Genomic DNA, 20866 nt, shown 5'->3' with positions numbered 1-20866 from the left:
CATTTTACAGAGGAGGAAATTAAGGCTCACAGAAATAAAATAACTTGTCCAGGGTTTCTCAGCAGGAGTAGGGTCCTGGAATAGGGGTGTGGGGCAGGAGGAACACGAGGGTAGTGCCAAATGACTATTCCTACAGACAAATACAACACTCAGTGTAGTCAGTCCTTTATCAGCAATGTGAAAGGAGGCTAGGACTGTGGGAAACCAAAGAGGATCTTTTGGGAATGGGCAAAGGAGTCACAGAGGCTTTAAAGTGGTTAATCTTTGAGTTGTTACTTTAAGGATGAGTAGATTTATAAACTTCAATGCCAAGGTTCACTCCCACCTCCCCTCATCCCCAATATATCAACCAAAATAAATTACTTACTTGAAATTGAGAAAAACAATTTTGAGAGAAATCTTCCTCAGATATTTTATTCCATAGTTTTAAAACAAATAATATGATGACAGATTAATTTTTAGGTTGCTTTTATGTGGCTTGTCTTGGTTTTTATTCTGAAATGAAATTTAGATTAGTCATTTTCTTGTTCTGAGAAACTAGGAGTATGCCAACATGTTTTAACTTCACATTTTTTTTCACATATCAACATGTATTCTTACTTACAGAGTCTTTCATTTCACCATCTCAAACAATAGCTAATTTAATATATAAATTTACTTTTAAGTATAAATATATATGCAAAATAAGATAGTTCTTTTAATTCTTGTTATACTTCCTTGTTAATTATAATAAATAGAAGAAAAATAGAAAACTGTTGTTAAACTGTTATATATTACACAAGCATTTTTGAGGTAACACGCTTTTTTAAATTCTTTGAATCATTTATATAGTAAATGCTCTCTTAACCCAAAGAAAATTAAATAACTGTCCCCAAGGAAACTGACCTCAAAATCTTGGTACTTCCCACAGCTATCATCTAAAAAGAAAACAGAATTGGACCAAAAAACCCTTAAATTTTCCAAAGACAATTACTGCTCTTTTTTCTCCAAATTTACACTGTTAGGCATATATTCAATTTCTGCTGCAGAAAACAGTCCAGTTTGCCAATACTAATTAAGCAACAAAATATTTTTCACTCAAAAACGAAATACTTAAAAATCTACCAAGAACTGGAAAAAACACAGGTCATCTGGAAAACTTTAAAAATGACAAAAAATAAAAACAAAAAATACCTCACCCAACCACACACCAAAAGGTTACACTGACTGTCGTTAAGAGGGTTTTACTTATAATTTGTTTTAGCTTCAAAATGCACCTACTTTATGTCCAGACAGTGAAGAATTTTTCTTTAAATTGCCTAAGACACCTACTCCTGCCTTATCTGGAAATTCTACGTTAACACAATTTTACCCACAGTTTACTGTACCTCAACTCCCATTGTTTATTTCCTCTCTCATTCAGTATCACTGTGGTGTTAAAAAGGCAGTCAGGTACCAAAGTGACATACACCATCCCATGTTCCATATCTTAGTAAGTTTCCAAGTATTTCTCGGAAATATATAAGGCTAATGGCAACATCCTCTGAAGCCTACTTAAACCCAACCTACTTAAAAACTCATTTTCCACTCATTTTTAATTGAACAAATTCTAATCAAATCAAAAGACCAGAAAATGTTTAAGTACAGTACCAGAGGAACTCTGAAAGTTCTCCTGATCCATTGCCTTTCCCTTTGGAAATCTATATACATACAATTCTAGTATCAATTTTTATTTATATCTGTCCTAAATTTTTGTTATAGACTAATCTATAGACATATATGTTATAGACATTATTTTTTAAAAAGAGAGAGCTACAATCATCACAAAACAAATCCAGCTACAACCTAGTCTATGGGAAGAGTCTAAACACTATTGAACACAGTAGGCCCTCTGAGATTTCTAAACTGTGTACATGCTTTTTTTTTTTTTTAACAATTCCTCTAAACTTCTGTATGTTTGTCTTTCAATTATAACCAAGGCCTTTCCAATTATCAGATGTGGGGAGACAGTGTGAGGTAGTAAGAGCTGAGAGTCAAAATCCCCAGTTTTTAGACCCAGGCCCACACCAACCAATTATAGGATATAGGACACTAGACAAATCCTTGAGTTAATCTATCTAGACATCAGTTTCCTTTAAATAAAATGAAAGAATTTCACCAGAACAGTGTTTTCCAACCCCTTTCACATTGTAAATCATATTCATTCAGCACAATAGCCAATAAGAAGTCTTTGGAGGCATCAACATTGTGCTTGATGAGAAAAAATTATGTTTTCTTTATATAATTATGAAAGAAAATTAAACAAAGCTTGTAGCAACATGAATGGATTTCAAATCCAACCTTTTCCACATTAGGAACATTTCAAAATAACAATGATGCTTAATTTTTGCAGAACATACATATGCTATTAGGCAGTCACCTTGCAGCAAGCTAAATGGCACATCAGAAAATGGCTAAGAGGATCCAATACAGGCAAAGGTACAGACAAGACCTAGGCCCCAGAGCAACATCCTGCCACCCTATCCTTTCATCATCAGATGATGCTCTTTCGAGCACCCAGAGTACAAACTCCAGTAACAGTTCCATGATCCCTTCTCCATAAGAGGCAGCTACAGTCTCTGGTTGGCTGAAGCAGATTTCAAGTATCAATGGTAAAGCACTTTCTTTAACGTATTTAAAATACCAAATGGAGCAATAACTGCTGGTTGTGCTCATCATGGGGCTTCCTTGGTGGCTCAGATGGTAATGAATCTGCCGGCAATGCAGGAGACCCAGGTTCAATTTCTGGGTTGGGAAGATTCCCTGGAGAAGGGAATGACAACCCCACTCCAGTATTCTCACCTGGAGAATCCCAGGGACAGAATCCCAAAGGGAGCCTGGTGGGCTACAGTCTATGAGGTCGCAGAGAGTCAGACACGACTGAGCGACTAACACACTTGTGCTGTGCTCATGCAATCTGCTTAAGGAGCCCCACAGCCTGCCTTCAGACTCCACTCTACTAGGGTCTACCACCTCCAGAGAGCCACACAACATCAAGCGGAAGCTCTGAATTAGAAGACCTCTACTAAAACCTAAAATTAAACAGTACTGCAGTAATCATTTGACAACTAAATATTTACGACTACTATGACCTTATATTTTTGTTCTTCCTTACCAATTGTTGCAAGCACAACATAATCTAAAAAAATTAACTTTGAATAAGTATCACATGCACATGGCAACAAACCTCCAAAAGTTACTGAAGAGTATACTTAAAAAAAAATCAGATTCCCACGTTTGTCCTGTAGGCCACCAGTTACCCTCACTGGAGGCAACCACTGTTGCAAAATTCTCATGTATCCTTTCAGATATATGTGTACATATATATACAATATATATTTATTTATAAATATATATTTATATTTATATATAAATATTTAACTTATATTATATATATATGTGTGTGTATATATATATATATTTTTTTAAGCCACACAAATGGTAGCATACCACATATGGAGCCTTGCATCTTGTTTTTTTTCCTTTTAATATATCTTAGACATGGCACCAGAGCAGTACATATAGTACTGCCTCATCAATTTAAGGACTTGCCTAGTATTCCACTGAAGAGATACACCATAATTTACTTAACTACCGATTCACGCTTAGGTTATTTCCAACCTTTTGCAATGACAAACAATGCTGCCACAAATATTCTTACATGCTCATTTGACACATACATAAAATCTTTTAAAGAATAAAATCCTTGAATGAAGTTGCTAGATCAAAATGTACATGAAAAAGAAAAGAAAGAATAAAAAAACAAGGGGAGAAACTCCCTGGCAGTCCAGTGGTTAGACCTCTGTACTTCCAGGGGCCTGGGTTCAATTCATGGTAGGGTAAGCTCCCACAACCTGCACAGTGCAGAACCCCCCTCCCTCCAAAAAAGGAAGACGAACTACCAAAATACATATGCATCTTAAATTCTGAAAACGACTTCCAAATTGTTTTCCATAGAAAATGAACATTTTATATTCCCACCAGCAATATGTGAGAATGCCCATTTCCCCTTCCTCTCATCCTCCTCAAGTTATACTGTATAATCAATCTTTTCTAATTAGGGATAAAAGGTATGTTGTAGTTTTAATTTACATCTTCATTGTAATAAAATCACACATCTTTTCCTAAGAATTCTCTTTGTTCACTTTTTCTATTGGATTACTTTCTAGGAGCTCTTTGTATATTAAGAAGAAATTAGTCTTTTGTGAAAAGTGTACAAGTAAGCTTTACCAGTCTATTTCTATTTTAAGTTTATAATTTTTGTCTCTATATAGAATTTTACTTTACATTGTAAAACTCAGCAATCTGGCTTCAGTTCTGTACCATACTTTGAAAGGCCTTCACCATTCCTGCTACTGTTAAGTCAACTTTAGTCGTGTCCAACTCTGTGCGACCCCACAGACGGCAGCCCACCAGGCTCCCCTGTCCCTGGGATTCTCCAGGCAAGAACACTGGAGTGGGTTGCCATTTCCTTCTCCAAAGCATGACAGTGAAAAGTGAAAGTGAAGTCGCTCAGTCGTGTCCGACTCTTCGAGACCCCATGGACTGCAGCCTACCAGGCTCCTCCGTCCATGGGATTTTCCAGGCAAGAGTACTGGAGTGGGGTGCCATTGCCTTCTCCTTCACCATTCCTAGATTAAAATAATTATCTTACGTTTTTTGTTTGTTTCTACATTTAAATCTTCTGACTCACCTGGAAGCCAAGTTTTTACTTTTCCAGATAACTAAGTAGCTATTCCAACACTCAGTATTAAAGAATCTTCTTCCCTACTAATAGGAAAGGTAGCATCCATTATCATACACTTAAGTTCTTACACACAAGTCAATTTCTGACCTCTGCTCTATTTCATTGTGCTGTGTCAAGGACATGCTACACTGCAAAAAAATTTAAAATTTAAATCAGTTTATATATAAATATGTATAATAAAACCAGAAATTATTGGCTTTCTTTAATATAAGAATAATTCTGCAGTTCCTAAACTGTATTTATATAATCAAATTAAACACTTTCATCATGCAATCACATATTTTAGTTGATACTTATTTGGGAGCCCAATATCAAACTCAAGGCTTTTTCTCATGTTTCTGATAGTTTTTCCTTAATTTTGTATATATATTCTTTCCAAATTATAAAATAAATATATTCTCTGCTGAAAAATACAAACTACACCTCCTAGAGATAAGCAACCTTTATATTTCGGTGCATTTTTAATAAATTATTATTTCATAAACTGATTTTTCTCACATAATATATTGATAGCACTTTCCTGTATTATTTTATATTATACTTATATAATAATCATGAAAACATGATTTTAATGACAAATTCTACTAAATATGCCCAATTTATGTAACCACTTCTCGGCTGCTGAACAGTTGGGGTTGTTCCCTGTTATGCCTATCATCTATTATTGATTAATTCTTGCAACAAATGCTTGAATTTCAAGCACTGTGGTAAGCAACCAACCACTGGCTGTATAATGGTGAGCAAAAATGAACACATTACCAGCATTTATGGAGGTAACTGGGAAAAACAAACATTAATCTCCTATGTATATAAAAATGACAACTACAGCAAGTGTTATGAAGGAAAGTTTATGAAGCTTTGAGAGTCTATGGTAGGGAAGGCTTCCCTGAGGAAAGATAAATTGGAGTTTAGGTGAAGGAAAAGGAAAAACATTCTAGGCAGAGGGAACAGCAGGTTCAAAGGCCTCATTGTGGGAGGAGCATGGCAAGAATAAGGGACTGAAATAAGGTCAATATGGCTGGAACATAAAGAGCAAGGCAAGAAGGACATGGCTCAAGCCATGACTGGATAGAGAGGCAGGGGCCAAACTGTGCAAGACCTTGTAAGACATGTAGACGCCACCACATAAGACATGTAGCTTTGTCCTTATCCTAAATGCAATGGAAAACTACTGAAGCTTACCAAGTAGTAGGGGGATATAATAAGGTTTGCATTTTGAAAAGATCTCTCTCATTACAGTGTAGAAAACAGATTAGAGGGGAACAGAATAGATTGGGGTAGGCCAAGATTAGGAGGCTATTGTTGTAATGCTAGTAGTTTAGACTAGGGTGGTGATGGATAATGAAAGAAATAGGCGGATTCAAAAGATAACCAGATTTTGTCAAAAGATTTACATTCGTAGACCAAAATCCCTAAAACTGAAATTATTGGGTCAAAAAGCATTTCAAGGATTCTGCTATGCATTGCCAAGCTACTGAGCCAAGACCAGTTTTCTTTTCATTTGTGAATTACCTTGTATCTGTTCCTCTATTAGAATTTTAAAATTCTTTTGAAATTCCTTTAAAATGACTTAATCCATACTTCCTTCATGAAGCCTTCCCTGACTCCCCTTTTGGCCTGCCAGGTGGTCACTGAACACATCCTCTGAGTCCTCACTTTGTCTTATACACATTTCTTTTATATTCCAATTGAACTATGTTTGAATTATGTTTACATGTCTATCATCTCTCCTACATTGTGAGCTTGTGGAGGGTAAAAGTTGTTCATAAGTTGTTCGTTTAAAAAACAGCTCAATATATGTACTAAGTTCTCATTAAGTGTTCACTGAATAAACTGAATCACATATTATAAGATTCCACTGTGTCCACAGATTTTAGAGGACTCCTGTTTAATAAGCTTCTGATTAACTTACGGGTTATTTAAGTCAAGCGTAACACAGAAACCTAATAAAATTTGGAACTCGGGCTTCAGATACATACTAAAGTGACTAATTTTGTTTGTGGTAAAACACTACATCTCAGTAGTGCTCCTGAAAAATCTTTCTAATATTTATATTCAATAGGCATTGTGTTATGTTAAAATATTGTTAAACGATTTAGCAAAAAAAAAAAAAAAGGCTATGAACAAACAAGACTTTTATTAGAGAAATTATTTGTCATCTAAGTTGTTGATAATTCATTAGCTAGAGGAAGACTGGGCAGGGGGTAGGGGGATGATGGCAGAGTTCCTTACAGTACTCTTAAAGTCAAGCAGCTCCCTCTATAGTCTGTTTGGCCTACTTTGTTTAATTACTTGCTTTGTGAACATCTCGCTCACACTCTTCTATTTACTCCTCCTCTGCATCTCAGCAGGGAAGCTTTTGAAACGATAATTCTGTTTTAAATTGATGCTGAGAAAACTGAGAAAGCTGTCTAAGCTCAACACGAAGTGAGTTACATCAGGCAACTAATAAGCAAGAGTTGGGATGTGGTAACTGGGCAGCTTCCCAGATTCACCTGAGTCAGTTCCTCATAGTAAAGCCCTAGGATTTTGAAGTGAAATCCCAGAACACTCACACCCATATTCAAATCTAAGTGAAAAAATAAAAAACGCTGTCTTGTACTGTAGTTAGGTATAACTTGGGTTCCCTCCACTAAAACAAGTTACCAAAAAGTTGTTAAATTGCTCAATACATTGTATGTCAAAACAATATTCAAGTCATTTTTAAATGAGTGAAAGAAAAGCAAAAGATGTTTTTGGGTTTTTAAAAATAATTCCATCACTTACATATAGAAAATTTAAGTGATTCTCTCAGGAACCAATATCCTCAACCAGCATGGGATTAAATCAGTCAGGAGTTACCATTCAAATCTGAATGTACCAGTTTTTAAAATACCTTTTCAAATTTCATCTTAAGATATGAGAGCTTTCAAACCTAATACACTAAATTTATTTCTTAAATTACTCAAATATGCCCTCAAAACATAGGACAATAGGAAGTCAACTGGACTGTTTTCTAAAGCAGAAAAATACTTTTCATGCAATAATAGAAAACTGAACTAGTAAAACTCTAATAAATGAATTGGTTCAAAATTTTATAATGTACATCTGAAACGGTCACTTTATTTGGAAGATTTCTTCTGCTGCTATTTTTCACAATTTCACTTGAAACGCAAACTCAGTTTAAAAACATTTTCTCCAAACCAACGTAAGGAATTGAGGATTCCCAAAATTAACTACTATATAGAAAAAACTTAATTTTATGAGTCTGTAACATAGATTTACCGTGTTACAATTTTTCATTAATTTTACTAATTAGTAGATATATAAACAGTTTGTGATTTCAAACAATAAATCTGTTTTCATTAAAAATTCTAGCATTCAAACTAGAGAACCAAATTGACTTCTTTTTTATATTATTTTCAAAATGTATTTTACTAGATGGCTGGACTGGTTTTCTTTGGGGAGACAATTCAGAAGCAGATAATAGGATAGTTTTTGTTTATGCTTATTAACATTAATTTTATGTGCTAGAAATGATGACTTGATTTCTGAAAGCTGTAAACTCTTAATGTATGCCAGTGACATCAAAATTTTTCACCTTTTGAGGAAACACAAAAATTTTATAGTAAACTCAATTCAATAATCCTACAACTTACAGTTTGAAATTCTCTGTATCAAGTTTTGTATCGTTCAATGTGTATACCAAAAAACTCTGATTTACATTATACATTTCAAGGTGTATTTTCTAAAATCCAGTTTTTTTTTTTAAAGGGGGAGTGATGCTGGTAATCTATTGTAAGATGGCCAAGAGGAAAGAAATAAGTATTTCTTTCGTCTTTTTTTAATACTGAGAAACAAAAGTATACCATATTCTTTATTTTTTTAAGAATTTTTTTCATATAATAAAATTAGTACTAGCTCACAGTGAAATTTTTTTTCCACAAACAAAACTTGCCTATAAAACAAAGCTTGCAAATCACTCAAAGATACATATTTAATCATTAGTGTAGAAAAAAAAATTACATGTAGAAGAGTAACCCAAACCATATAAATTGTAATACCCAGTATATGCCACAGTATTATCACGTCCCCTGATAATTTCAAAATGTGGCTGAACAGAGTTATATCAACATCACTATCTTATTTTTCCTCTGTACCTGAAGTGAAAAAAACAACAACAGTATATTACACTGAAATTCCAATTAGAAATAAATACAGCACCACTATACTTAAAAGGGCAGAAAATCTATCCTTTAAAACATTTTATTGCCTCTATTCTCCAGCCTCTAAGTTTCAGGTGTTACACTTTCAACAAATGGTTAACAGCATTCAAATGCCCCAACTTAAAAACTCCATATAATCAAAAGCTTTGTCACTATTTTAAAAAGAAACATTAAATATCATTCTATCAAATCTCACTAACAACACTGAAATTTTTAACGACGAGAATTCACATTAAAAGATAACTGCTTAGAATGAGTGCTTGAGTTTGGAAAGTGCTATTATCTTGATAGCCCACAGGAAAACTGACTGTAGTAATAAGATGAATGGTGATTAGGGCAAGGAGCATCAAGTGGGAAATGCTATCTAAAATCCCATAGGGCAGTACATAGCTAGAGAGCATCTCTTTCTAGGAGGCAGCTCCATTATTTCACATAGGCAGTTCAAAGCGTGTAGAAAAGCAAAACAATTTAAAACCTTGCAAATCTGGCCGCTATCCTACTTACACTATCATAAATTCCCAAGAGCTTCTGAGAATGTAGCTTCTGTCTCCCCACCCCACTTGTTTGAAATAGTTTTTGAAAACAAAACAACCTATTAAAAAGCGTATTGTCTTAAACGTACGTGTATTTAAAATGCAATCCTACAACCCAGCATAAGGACATTTCTTTAATGCTTGCGTTGCTGGGCTTAGCTGTGGTTCTTATGAAATTGACGCTATTCAGTGGGATGTTTTACACTGGGCGACATAAACATGCATTTCCTACTTCCGCGGATACACACTTCCCTGAAAGCAACGCACCTGGGGGCGCAGCCCTGCCCCCAGACTCCTAGGCTTTACCTGAAACTCTAAGGAGTTACGACCTGCCCTCACAGCAGAACCACATGGTCACTTCAATGAGAAAGATCATCTGGCCCCAGGCGCCACTCTTCAGCCCACAGCATCTCCAGAAGGGGCAGAGGAGAGCGCTGCTAAGAAGAGGCGACGAGGAGCGACTGACAACAGAGCTGACACTTCCCTACTCCTCAAGCCGTTTCCATCAAGGGGCACTTGGGAGACGCAGAGGGTGTCCGAGGTCCCACCAGTCAACCACCTCAGAGAGTTGCCCTGCGCGCCCGCTCACGGAAGACATGGCGCGGCCACCTGACCCCGTCCTCCGGGGCGAGAGCGACGCCCGCTCCGCCTGCCCGCGCGACCCCGAGTGTGCGGACCCGGCTCCCGACCGCTGCACGCAGTGTAAACACTCGGCGCCCGCCGCCTCCCCGCCTGGGGTTGGATGGGGGGAGGAGGGGGCGGAACGCTCGCGCAGACCCACATTTTTGCGCCTCTTGTCATGCTCAGGAGGAAAAGGCAAGGAGGGCGAAGGGGAGGGAAGACGCAGCAGCGATCAGCCGAGAGGGCCGGCGCCGGCGGCGTGCGCGCGGCGGGGAGAGCTGCCCGGGAGCCCGCCGCTCCCGCCCGCTCCCCGCGCCCGCTTACCTGCCGGGGTCGCTCCGAAGATTCGCACCACCGGCACCTTCTTGACAGGGGCCTGGGTGACGGGGGATTGGCAGATATCCAGCCCCTGCAGCGGGCTGGCCATGTAGTAGTCGGCAGTCACTATCCTCACTGAAAACATGTTTGCCGCCGCCGCCGCCGCCTCCTCTTCACTAGCGACCTGGCAACGGCAGCAGCAGCGGCGGTTCCTTCCGCAGCGGCGGCCCCACAGCAGCGGCGGCGGCGGCGGCGGCGGCGGCGCCCCCTCCCCTCACACTCAGACACGGCGAGCCGCGGCGGCGGGCGGGGCGGCGTGGGCACTGCTGCCGCCGCCTCCTCAGGAGCACCCGGCGAAGGGCGACCGGGGAGAAGCCCTCGCGCTTTCGTCGGTGCTGCTGCTGGTGCTACCGCCACTGCCGCCGCCGCCGGGAATTACACGGGCTCCTCGGTCCCCGGCTGCAGCTCTTGTTGCCATGATGATGATGTCACGGACGCAACCACTGGGGGAGGGGAGAAGGGGTTGTGTGTGTGTGAGCGTGTGGGGCGAAGGGAGGGCCAAGAGTAGTTGGGGGAGGGGACACGGCGGGAAAGGGAGGGAGCGGGGCGGGCACCCGAGCGGGACACCCACGCGGGGGGCCGAGAAGGTGTTTTCTCCCCCCGCCCCCGGGCACGCCGCGAGGGCGGAGGCTGCAGGAGAGCCGGGCCCGCGCTGGGCACGGGGAATCGATGACTCGGCCGGTGGGCACGGCCACCTGGGGTGAGGGGCAGCGGAGGGAGGGGGCGGCGGAGCACCGATGTCATAGATGGGCTCGGAGGGCCCGGCGGGGAGGGGGACGCCAGTGTTCAGGGTCGTTTTTTGGCGGCTAGGCGGGATTGGCCGGAGCCGCGGCGATCGCGCTCGCCTCGCCGACCGCCATTTCACATCCTGCAGAGAAGGCGGGGACAGCCGCGGAAACGGCCTTTTACAAGGTAAGAAAACCCGCCCGCAGGAGCGGGGCGGGGGGGAAGGCGAGGCGCAGATCTCGTGCCGCCGCGGCCTCGCGGGAGGCGGGGGCGGCGGACCCAGCCGGCCCTTCTCAGGTAACGCCTCGGCCTCGCGCGTGGCCCAGGGGCGGCGCGAGGGGCGGGGGCGCGCGAGCGCGGGCTTCGGCCTATAAAAGGGCCGCCCCGCCGTTCCCTCCCGAACGTGCGAGACGCCGGGCCCCCTCCTCCTCCGCCGCCGTTCTGCAGTGTCTGCACCCGGCCGCTTAATGAGATTTATTCATGCTCGGCTCTGCTCATCTTTGCCAGGGGTTGGCAGATCCAGTGCACAGGGATTTCCCACAGCGGTGTTTTTCTCCCGCCCCTTTGCTTCCCTCTCGCCGTAGTATATATATCCTTCCTTGGTTTCGTCCCGGGGCCCGCAGGCTGCGTCCCGGGCGCGCGCCTGGACATGTAAGGACTTGTCAGTTCCCAGTGACCTCCCTCCTCCCCTCCCTTCCCCAGCGGAATATAGGATTAAGAGCCCTTCAGCGAAATTTTTGGCCAAAGAAAAAGGCCCATGAAAGTCACCGCATCAGATGTGGACTCCCAGTGTTACTCATTAATGGTTTGTGTGAGGGTTTACTAGCCTAAGGCCAGAAAGCAAAAGGGAAGGACCGTTAGACAGAACAACTAAATCCAAAAAGGAGGGGTGCGGTTGTGAAAGCGAGGGGGGAAAAAGAGGGTAGTAAGCGATGCAGCTGGGTTGTCCATGATATTGGAACCGTTAGGTTTTTGTCTGACTTGGTCACTAACACTGGGCGTGACCTTGGACAAATTGGGTTTTTTTCGGGGCCTCAGTTTGCTCATCTGTGAAACGAGAGTTTTCCCTTAAAATTTTATAAGTTTCTTCCCAGCAAAATTATTTAAGCAGTAGATGGCAAAAACCGTGGTTTCAAGTTTGAAATATACCACTGAATTAGGACTTTTGACAGTCATTTTCAGTCTATCCAAATTAGAGATCATTCTTTCACACATGTATTTCCAGGTGTATTTTAATGGTTAATAGGTTGCTATATATTTGAAGTGTTGTGAGAGAGATCCTCGTTTGGAAATACTGTGGTTCTCAAAGTAGGAAAACCAGAAAGCTCAAAGGGACAGAGCACTGGTAAGCTGTCTGTAAATTCCATGACATACAATGCTAATAAGAATCTGTGCTCCAGGGAATTGGAGACTGATTACCACATCAAATTAGCCTGCGTTTTCAACCTGAGAGCATGATTATAAACATATCTTGCAAGATTTCTACTAATATCCAGAAAATTACCTAGTATTTTAAGAGGCAAAATCTCTTAAGTTGATTTAAGTTTTAGAAGGCAATGGAAGTGATTTTAAAAAAGGACTACCATACAAAATGCAATTTCTGGAAAAATATCTTGTACAAACTGAATATCAGATGCACAGTACCAGTGATTCTCACAGTATTCTATGCCACTAGAGTGTTCTTTAAAATTTAATATTTTGAAAAAAGATTTAATAGCTTGGCCCTTACTAAATCACATTTTTGAGGGATGGGACCTGGAAATCTGTATTGTTAGCAACTCCACCCACCACTGTTGTGGTTCTTCGGTAATATAAAATCATGAATGCCTGTACTATATTACAATCTAGTAAATCCATAAATATTTATACAATTCCTAACTAGAAAAAGGTAAAAGTGTTCTTGCCTGGGAAATCCCATTGACAGAGGAGCCTGGTGGGCTACAGTCCATGGGTCACAAGAGTTGAACACAATTTAGTGACTAAACAATTAGCAACCATCAAATTCACAGATAAGCTATTTCTAGAAAATGTTTTCTTTCCTCCTACCTCTTAAATCAACATCATTTAGTTTAAGAAAAGGCAATTGCAACCACCATTCAGATCCTTCTAGAACTCCAAGGAAGGAATGTTCACTCTTGAAGAAAAATATTTGCAGCATGAAATTAGGATATTGTGTCCAGTTGCATGTAATTAAATTAATGGTCAGATTGAAAGCCTGACAATACTTCCCTAATTAATCACTGTCAAATGTGTTTTATAAATATATTCTTCAGAGGTAAGAAAGAGCTCTGGACTCTTGAGTTAGAGAATGAAAAACCATCATTTACTAGGTAAATGAGTTTGGAAAGATAACTGTTTTGGGGGGGTTCTTTCCTCATCTATGAAATGGAGAATAATTCCTGTTTGAACTTTTATGGGATATTATATGACATAATGTATGTGAAAGTATCAAAATAAACTTTGACGTCCAGATATTTAACTCATCTGAAAACAGTAAAATCATTTGGAACTCTTACCTACATACAATATGAGAAATGCCGAAATTGAACTCTATACTCAATAACTGTAAAGCATCTTTTTTAGTTGTTACTGTTAAGTGACTATTTGCCAAATGATTTGAGATATAGTGAGAAAGCAGACATGTTTCCTGCTCTTAGAGGTTTTATAGTCTAGCATCACAGAAATGTATTACAGTCATATCAATGAACATTTGATCATCTCTTCTAGTTCACTGACCTATGCTCATCATGTCATGCCTTTAGTAAAAGCCTGCTCAGCCTTCTATACTAATACTGTTCAATGTCTATTAGCATCTGCCTCTTAGCAATTTATAATCTAGAACAGAAAGCAATGGATACCATAATTTTTTGGCAGATATTATAAGATGGCTTACTCAACACTTATCCAACCCCCTTCTAGCTTGCTTTTCTGTACTTTAGAAGTTAGAAAATTGTAAAATACTGTTTCAACACTGCCTTGCAACTAGAGTACTGGCATGGATAAGTGGTGTGCTGGTAAGTCATTAAGGATGGCTGGAGGAGGGGAAAGACCCTGATTTCTAGTACTGACCAATTTTCATTGTGTGAATACTCCCAATCTATCAAAGTGGTTTCACTGAATGGGGAGTTAGTTGGAGAAGAAGCTGACAATTACCAGCTCGCTTTGGCCTTTCACTCCATGCGACCTAGTTTCCAGCAATCAAATGCGCCCATTCAAGACATAGACCTGAAAATGAGCAACACAATGCCTCAGCTGCACTCAGGGCAATGGGATTTTCTGGCAAACACCATGGCAGAGGTGTCTGATTCTTCTGAGTAGCTGGGGAGGAATTCTGGCATCCGTCTTGGGAGTCATAGGTGCTGTGGCAAGTGGTGCTACGGTGGGTTTCTGCTAGAATAGCAATGTGATGTGGGATGAATGTTCTTCCTGGGGTGGTTTTTTTCTGGATGTTGTTTCTAGCGATGTATTGTTTGGTCCTCTCAGAGATCTATGAGCTAAGTACTATCCTTTAATCCCTTGCTGCTTAAACTAGCTCAGTCACAGTCAGCTACACAGTTTTTTGAGCCCAGAGCAAAATGAAAAATGTAGGGCCCCTGTTCACAAAGCAGGAAAAAAATTGCCATTACATGTACTGAAAATATAAGGCTTTTTCTTTCTTCTGTCATCTCTCCCTCAACTTGTCGTGCTGTTTTTTTAATTTGTGTTTTAATGACATTCTGAGTATATAAAAATTAGAATTTTAGATTATTAGGATGAATTTTATCATTTATCTTTAATTGTGCAGTGCCATTTATAGATGCAAATATAAGAGCATTTAACTCATACACAAAATCACCAAAATTACACAGTTCATATTTTGTAGTTTGTACATCCCACAAGTATGTATTTTGTGCTTTTCAGAGCAGTGTAAATACAGCATACAATCATCTCAGCTGTTTTTCTTTCCCTTCTTGATATGAGCACAGCCTAGTAAGGAAGGACTGAACTGAAAGTAACTATGGGTTGCCCTATCTTTCCCCTTCCTTCTGTGTCATCATTTTCAGTGAAAATAGTCATACAGGAAAGTAACACACACAAGAAAGGATATGATAGAGTTATTTGGTCACGTGTGTGTCTTAGGATGCCACTGTCTTCTTTCTGTACCTGACACAACTTCTGGTTGAAATGGAAAGCATTGCCTCTTAGAACTGTCAGTGCCTCCACTAAATCAGTCACTAATGTAACATGCTTGCCTTGTAGCCACTTTGTAACTCTCTGAGTTCCTGTACTACTTAGGTTCATCATAATCCTTGTGAGGCATTATACTGATGTATGCAAACTGGGTATAAGGAAAAAGACAAACAGGTTGCCTCCTCTACTTGCCTGTATGATCCATTGTACCACTGACTTCTTTTATAAAACAGACATTCAAACATAAAAGTATTAAGATTTTCAGCATGGTAACTGCAGAGCATTAAACCAAGCAGTGGACCCTGTATGACTGCACAGTTTGCATGCCCATGAAGTTGACCCTGAGCTCAGTGTTTCTCAAGGGGGATTCTCCTGATATTTTGGATGAAACAATTCTTTATTGTACAGGATATTTAACATCCCTGACCCCTGGGCACTACATTCCGCTGTGATAAAAATGCCCCCATATATTTCTAAATGCCCCCAAAGAGGAGTTACTTCTGTCTACTGAACTCCTGGAGTGGACTCTGCTGTCTGCAGCTAGGAACCATGATCATTACAGATCTAGGAAAGGTCACTTGCAATTTTTGCTTTGGATTCGCAAGCAGAGCGAAATACAGAGTTAAGTTTAAAAGATTTCAAAATTCTCATACCTGGGAGAGCAGAATTGTGGTGATCTTTTTTTCCCATTGTCAGAAAAATAATACGAATGACCTTTGTGATGAAGCAAACATTTGGGAATGAAAATTTAAAGGGGACCAGTGAATTTTATGTGTCACTTGCATATATATGGTAGTTGATCTTTTCTAAGGGAAATTTTTACTCAGTCCTTCATAGTGTCTGGTCTCTATGAAACCATGATGGAAAAGAAACTCATTTCCTCCCGGAAGGGATTTAGAAGAACTAAATAAATATAGCAAACTCTGGAGACAGTTGCCATCGATTGCTCGCTCTCTGAAAAAGATTTCATGCAGGTTTCCCCCAATTTATTCACAGCAGCCATCTGGGTATAAGATAGGTACATAAATATGTATTGCCTGAATGATTAATAAAATATTTTTTTACTAAAAGAATGGAGTTTTATGTCTCTTTAAAAAAAAAAAACTGAAGGACAGTAAAATTAATCATTGTGGTGAGAGCTGAATTTCTCTCTGTTCTTATCTTTTTAACCAGTTAATCTTTTCAGTCACAGGGAGAAACAGAACTTTCAGAAAACAACTTTCAACTCTTCTACTTCCATAAATTAGCAGTAGTAGTTTTAAGGGAGAGACCAATGAGCCTATAAATTAAAGAAGATGTTTGAGAAACAAAAAGAAGCTTTCAGAATAGAGTAATATTAGAACTGATGCTTGTGCTCTCCAGGACCCTCATCTAAATTACATATCCAGAACTAATATTGGGGCATTTCCAATGGATTATGCCTAGGCCGGAAAAAACCAAACCCATATAATAAGTAAGGTTAGTTTAAGTTCTCAGTTTAATCAAAATACAAAATCTTACCAGCAAATGTCTGTGGACATATCTCAGGGTAGTTTTCCCTGGCCCCAAAGTCCCCACTGCACAGCTTAAATCACACTCCAGGAGAACTTCCACTAATTGTTATTGACAGTGAACTCTCCTGGGTTTTGATCCTCAGTTTACATCCCCTTTCCAAGAGCCAGGAGAGCCTATTTACTGTCAGATGTGTAGGTCACAGACCAACACTTGTGTTTCCTTATTTCAGTAAAATATGTTTCTCTAATCTTAAAGATTTGAAATGTTCAAATCAGTTCAGTCACTCAGTCGTGTCCGACTCTTTGCGACCCCATGAATCGCAGCACGCCAGGCCTCCCTGTCCATCACCAACTTCCAGAGTTCACTCAGACTCACATCCATCGAGTCAGTGATGCCATCCAGCCATCTCATCCTCTGTCGTCGTCCCCTTCTCCTCCTGCCCCCAATCCCTCCCAGCATCAGAGTCTTTTCCAATGAGTCAACTCTTCGCATGAGGTGGCCAAAGTACTGGAGTTTCAGCTTTAGCATCATTCCTTCCAAAGAACACCCAGGGCTGATATCCTTCAGCATGGACTGGTTGGATCTTGAAATGCATAGGAAAGAAAATATGAAAAAGCATAAAATATAGGACATTCAATCCCACCCAAAGGCAGTTATGATTAACATTTTAGTCCATTTTTTCCCTAGAAAATTTTTCAATAAATACTTTATATAATGGAAATACTCTCTTGGGTTCTTTTTTTCACTTTACATTGAGGCAGAAACATTTTCCATGCAAATGAGAATTCTTTGTATACATTATTCTAATGGATGCAGAATACACTGTGTCATGGACTTACAATAGCTTCCATTTTCCTACTGTTGGTCAGGAACAGAATGTTTCAAATATAATGTTATAAATATCACAGTGATTAGCTCCATTTTGGATCCTACTCTTAACTTTGCAGGAATTTACTGTTTATTATTTGACAGGAGCATCAGTTCTCCATACATGCCATGTTCTTCCTCTCCAAAGAAGAGAGAACTGTATGTGATTTTCTTTCTGCCTGGTTTGTTCGCTCACTCTCCACCTCTTTTCCCTAGTTAGTTTACTGTTTAAATTTCAGGTCAAAGATCACTTATGGAGGGCTTCCCAAACTCTGTATTTGATTATGTTTCTCTGTTACACACTCTAATTGTACTGTGTGTTTTTTTTTCCATAGCACTTACCTCTGGTTGCAATAACCCATTCATTTGTGTATTATTTAATGTTTGTTCCCCCCACCCCCGACCCCAACTAGAATACTACAATCATTATCTGGATAAGCAGTGGTTATAATGCTGTTATAAACACAGGCCAAATAATGTGATCTCATGCGTTATCACTGATAAAATGGGTTAAAGCTTGAGGTTGAAATTAGTCCAAAAATACTTAGGTGCCAGTTATTATGCTAGGTACTAGGAATATAGAAGTGAAAGAGACAGGCATGATTTCAGCCTTCATTCTTATAGTCTAGTGCAGGGTTTAGCAAAGTTTTCCTATAAAGGGACAGATAAATTTTAGGTTTTTCAGGCCATATGGTCTCTCTCACAAACTATTCAACTTTGCCACAGAAACACAACAACAATCATGAATCACACATATATGAAAGAGTGAATTCCAATAAAACTTTATTTAAAAAACAGGCAGTGGGGCTGGATTTGATCCATGAGCTATTGCTTACTGATCCCTGGTCTAGTGGAAAAGACAGCTATTAAACAGATCATTTGAGATGACCAAATACTTCAGAAGAACAGGGTGCCATTCTCACATGGCAAAGCTGTTCAACTTAGTCTAGAGAGAAGCTTAAAGACTTTCTTGAGAAATATGACTCTAAGTTAATTTTAAGGAGAAAGAGGAGTTACCTGGGTAAAAGTAAGGGTAACAATAGGGACCTTCCTGTGTCAGTACATGCTTAAAATGAGAAGCAAGATTTTTCATAGGTAGTAATGACACAAGTTTAGCTGTTTTCTCCTGGTCACCTATATTAAGCGTGTATTTTATTCCTTCTAAGCATTTTGTATTGTTTTAACTTTTTGTTAACTTCTTGTTGATATCTATGAAGTCCTGTATTAGATGCCGAGGGTGATTCAAAAAATGTAAGACCTAGCTCCGTGCTAAAGTATTATGTAATTGAGCAATAAATTGTAGGTTTCTTGACATTTTGACATTTCCTTTTTTTCCTTGCACAGTATTACACATATGGTTGGTACTGCAGAAATAATTTTCCCCTGCCCTCTTCATTGCACCATTTGCTGACAAAATGGTGTCCAATATAGCCACTTCTGTATGACTTGGACAAAACTTGCTGGTCTCTGAAGCAGACAATATTCTGAAGGCATCAATAACAGTAATTTCAGCTTGTTGAAGGCAGGGGTTGTTTGTGTAAAGGTCAGCCTGTTGGTAAATAACATGCCAACCTGTTCCTTCAAGATTGTAACAAACCTTTGTGTGTGTGTGTTTATATCTTTAAAAAACGTTTTTTTAAAAAAGAGTAGTGGGCTTTTCATGAAGATGGCGCCGAAGGCGAAGAAGGAAGCCCCTGCTCCTCCTAAAGCTGAAGCCAAAGCAAAGGCTTTGAAGGCCAAGAAAGCAGTGTTGAAAGGTGTCCACAGCCACAAAAAAAAGAAGATCTGGACGTCGCCCACCTTCCGGCGGCCCAAAACACTGCGGCTCAGGAGGCAGCCCAAATACCCTCGGAAGAGCGCCCCTAGGAGAAACAAACTTGACCACTATGCCATCATCAAATTCCCCCTCACCACCGAGTCAGCCATGAAGAAAATAGAAGACAACAACACACTGGTATTCATTGTGGACGTCAAGGCCAACAAGCACCAAATTAAACAGGCTGTGAAGAAGCTCTATGACATTGACGTGGCTAAGGTCAATACTCTGATCAGGCCTGATGGAGAGAAGAAGGCGTATGTTCGACTGGCTCCTGACTATGATGCTTTGGATGTTGCCAACAAAATTGGCATCATCTAAACTGAGTCCAGCTGGCTAATTCCAAATATAAAAGTTTTCACTATAAAAAAAAAAAAAGAGTAGTGGGCAGCAGCAGCAGTGGGAAACTACCCAGAGGTCTCACCAGATGTTTTCAAACCAGAACTAGGGCAGTTGAGTTGTAATTTGTTTTTAAAACATTTACTTCCACAAATTTATGACAGAACTGAGGTGTGTTTTTTTTGTTGTTTTTTTGTTTTTGCCTAAACTAGCAAGTAATTTCATTTTCCATTCAACTTTAGCAGACCTAGCCTTAGGATAAATATACGGGACTTCCCAGATGATCCACTGAGACTCCACTCTCCCGATTCAGGGCCCTGGGTTCGATTCCTGGTTGGGGAACCAGATCCCACATGCCACAGCTAAGATCAAAGACCACGCATGCTGCAGCTAACACTCGGCACAGCTGAATATTTTTCAAAATGTGAAGCAGAGGTTCTTGCCAAGTTTAAAAGTACAGCAAAGATTAGTCTTAAGAATGAGGGGAAACATTACTCATTTTTCTTAAGCTGCTGCTTCTGCATTAATATGAACTGTTCTTAACTGAAAACTCATATAAATAAGAAGAAATATACCTTTCTAGAATATCCAGTCCCCTGTACTAAGCATATCCAGGGTCTTTCAAAACTTAATTTATTAATGACCGTGACACTTGGCTACATCTTCCTCTTTACCTGCGTTCCTGCCCTCATCCTGAGAAAATTCATCACCCAAAGAGACAGCTTCCTAGCACCAACCTCAGAGTTCCTTGATGTGATCTTCAGCCTCTCACTTCTGTTGCCACATTGAGAATCTCGTCATACACCCAATATGTTTCTCCTCTGACTTCAGAAATATAGACTTCACATCTGGCCAGAACTTTCATCCTAACTTCTTTCATCCAGAACTTTCATCCTAACGGCAATTCTCAGTTCCCTGATGTCTCATTTCCAGTGCTCTTCCCAACTCCGCT

The 20866-nt window shown here is 39.9% G+C and overlaps 2 protein-coding genes across 7 annotated transcripts in view; one reads left to right on the top strand and one right to left on the bottom strand.

Annotated features, from left to right (window-relative positions):
- The window catches only part of REV3L (REV3 like, DNA directed polymerase zeta catalytic subunit), a 177219-nt gene extending 166632 nt beyond the window's left edge, over positions 1–10587 (bottom strand). For 4 of the 6 annotated variants that reach the window (XM_061428654.1, XM_061428656.1, XM_061428655.1 and 1 more), the window contains exon 1: positions 10449–10587. In XM_061428654.1, the coding sequence (XP_061284638.1) occupies positions 10449–10587 (139 nt within the window). Of the gene's footprint in view, positions 1–367; positions 3344–10448 lie in introns of those variants that run through there. The other 2 variants (XM_061428658.1, XM_061428657.1) reach the window with 2 other exon arrangements.
- A 4655-nt stretch (positions 10588–15242) lies between these two features.
- Positions 15243–19966, top strand: LOC133254391 (large ribosomal subunit protein uL23-like). The gene has a single exon (XM_061428675.1). It carries the CDS (start codon positions 19324–19326, stop codon positions 19894–19896), a length of 573 nt encoding a protein of 190 aa, XP_061284659.1. The 5' UTR covers positions 15243–19323; the 3' UTR covers positions 19897–19966.
- The last annotated feature ends 900 nt before the right edge of the window (positions 19967–20866 follow it).

This window comes from Bos javanicus, chromosome 9 (genome assembly GCF_032452875.1).
Source record: "Bos javanicus breed banteng chromosome 9, ARS-OSU_banteng_1.0, whole genome shotgun sequence".
NCBI classification, from domain to species: domain Eukaryota; kingdom Metazoa; phylum Chordata; class Mammalia; order Artiodactyla; family Bovidae; genus Bos; species Bos javanicus.
The sequence above is the reverse complement of the archived record's forward strand: the minus strand, read 5'-3'. Positions and strand labels throughout refer to the sequence as shown.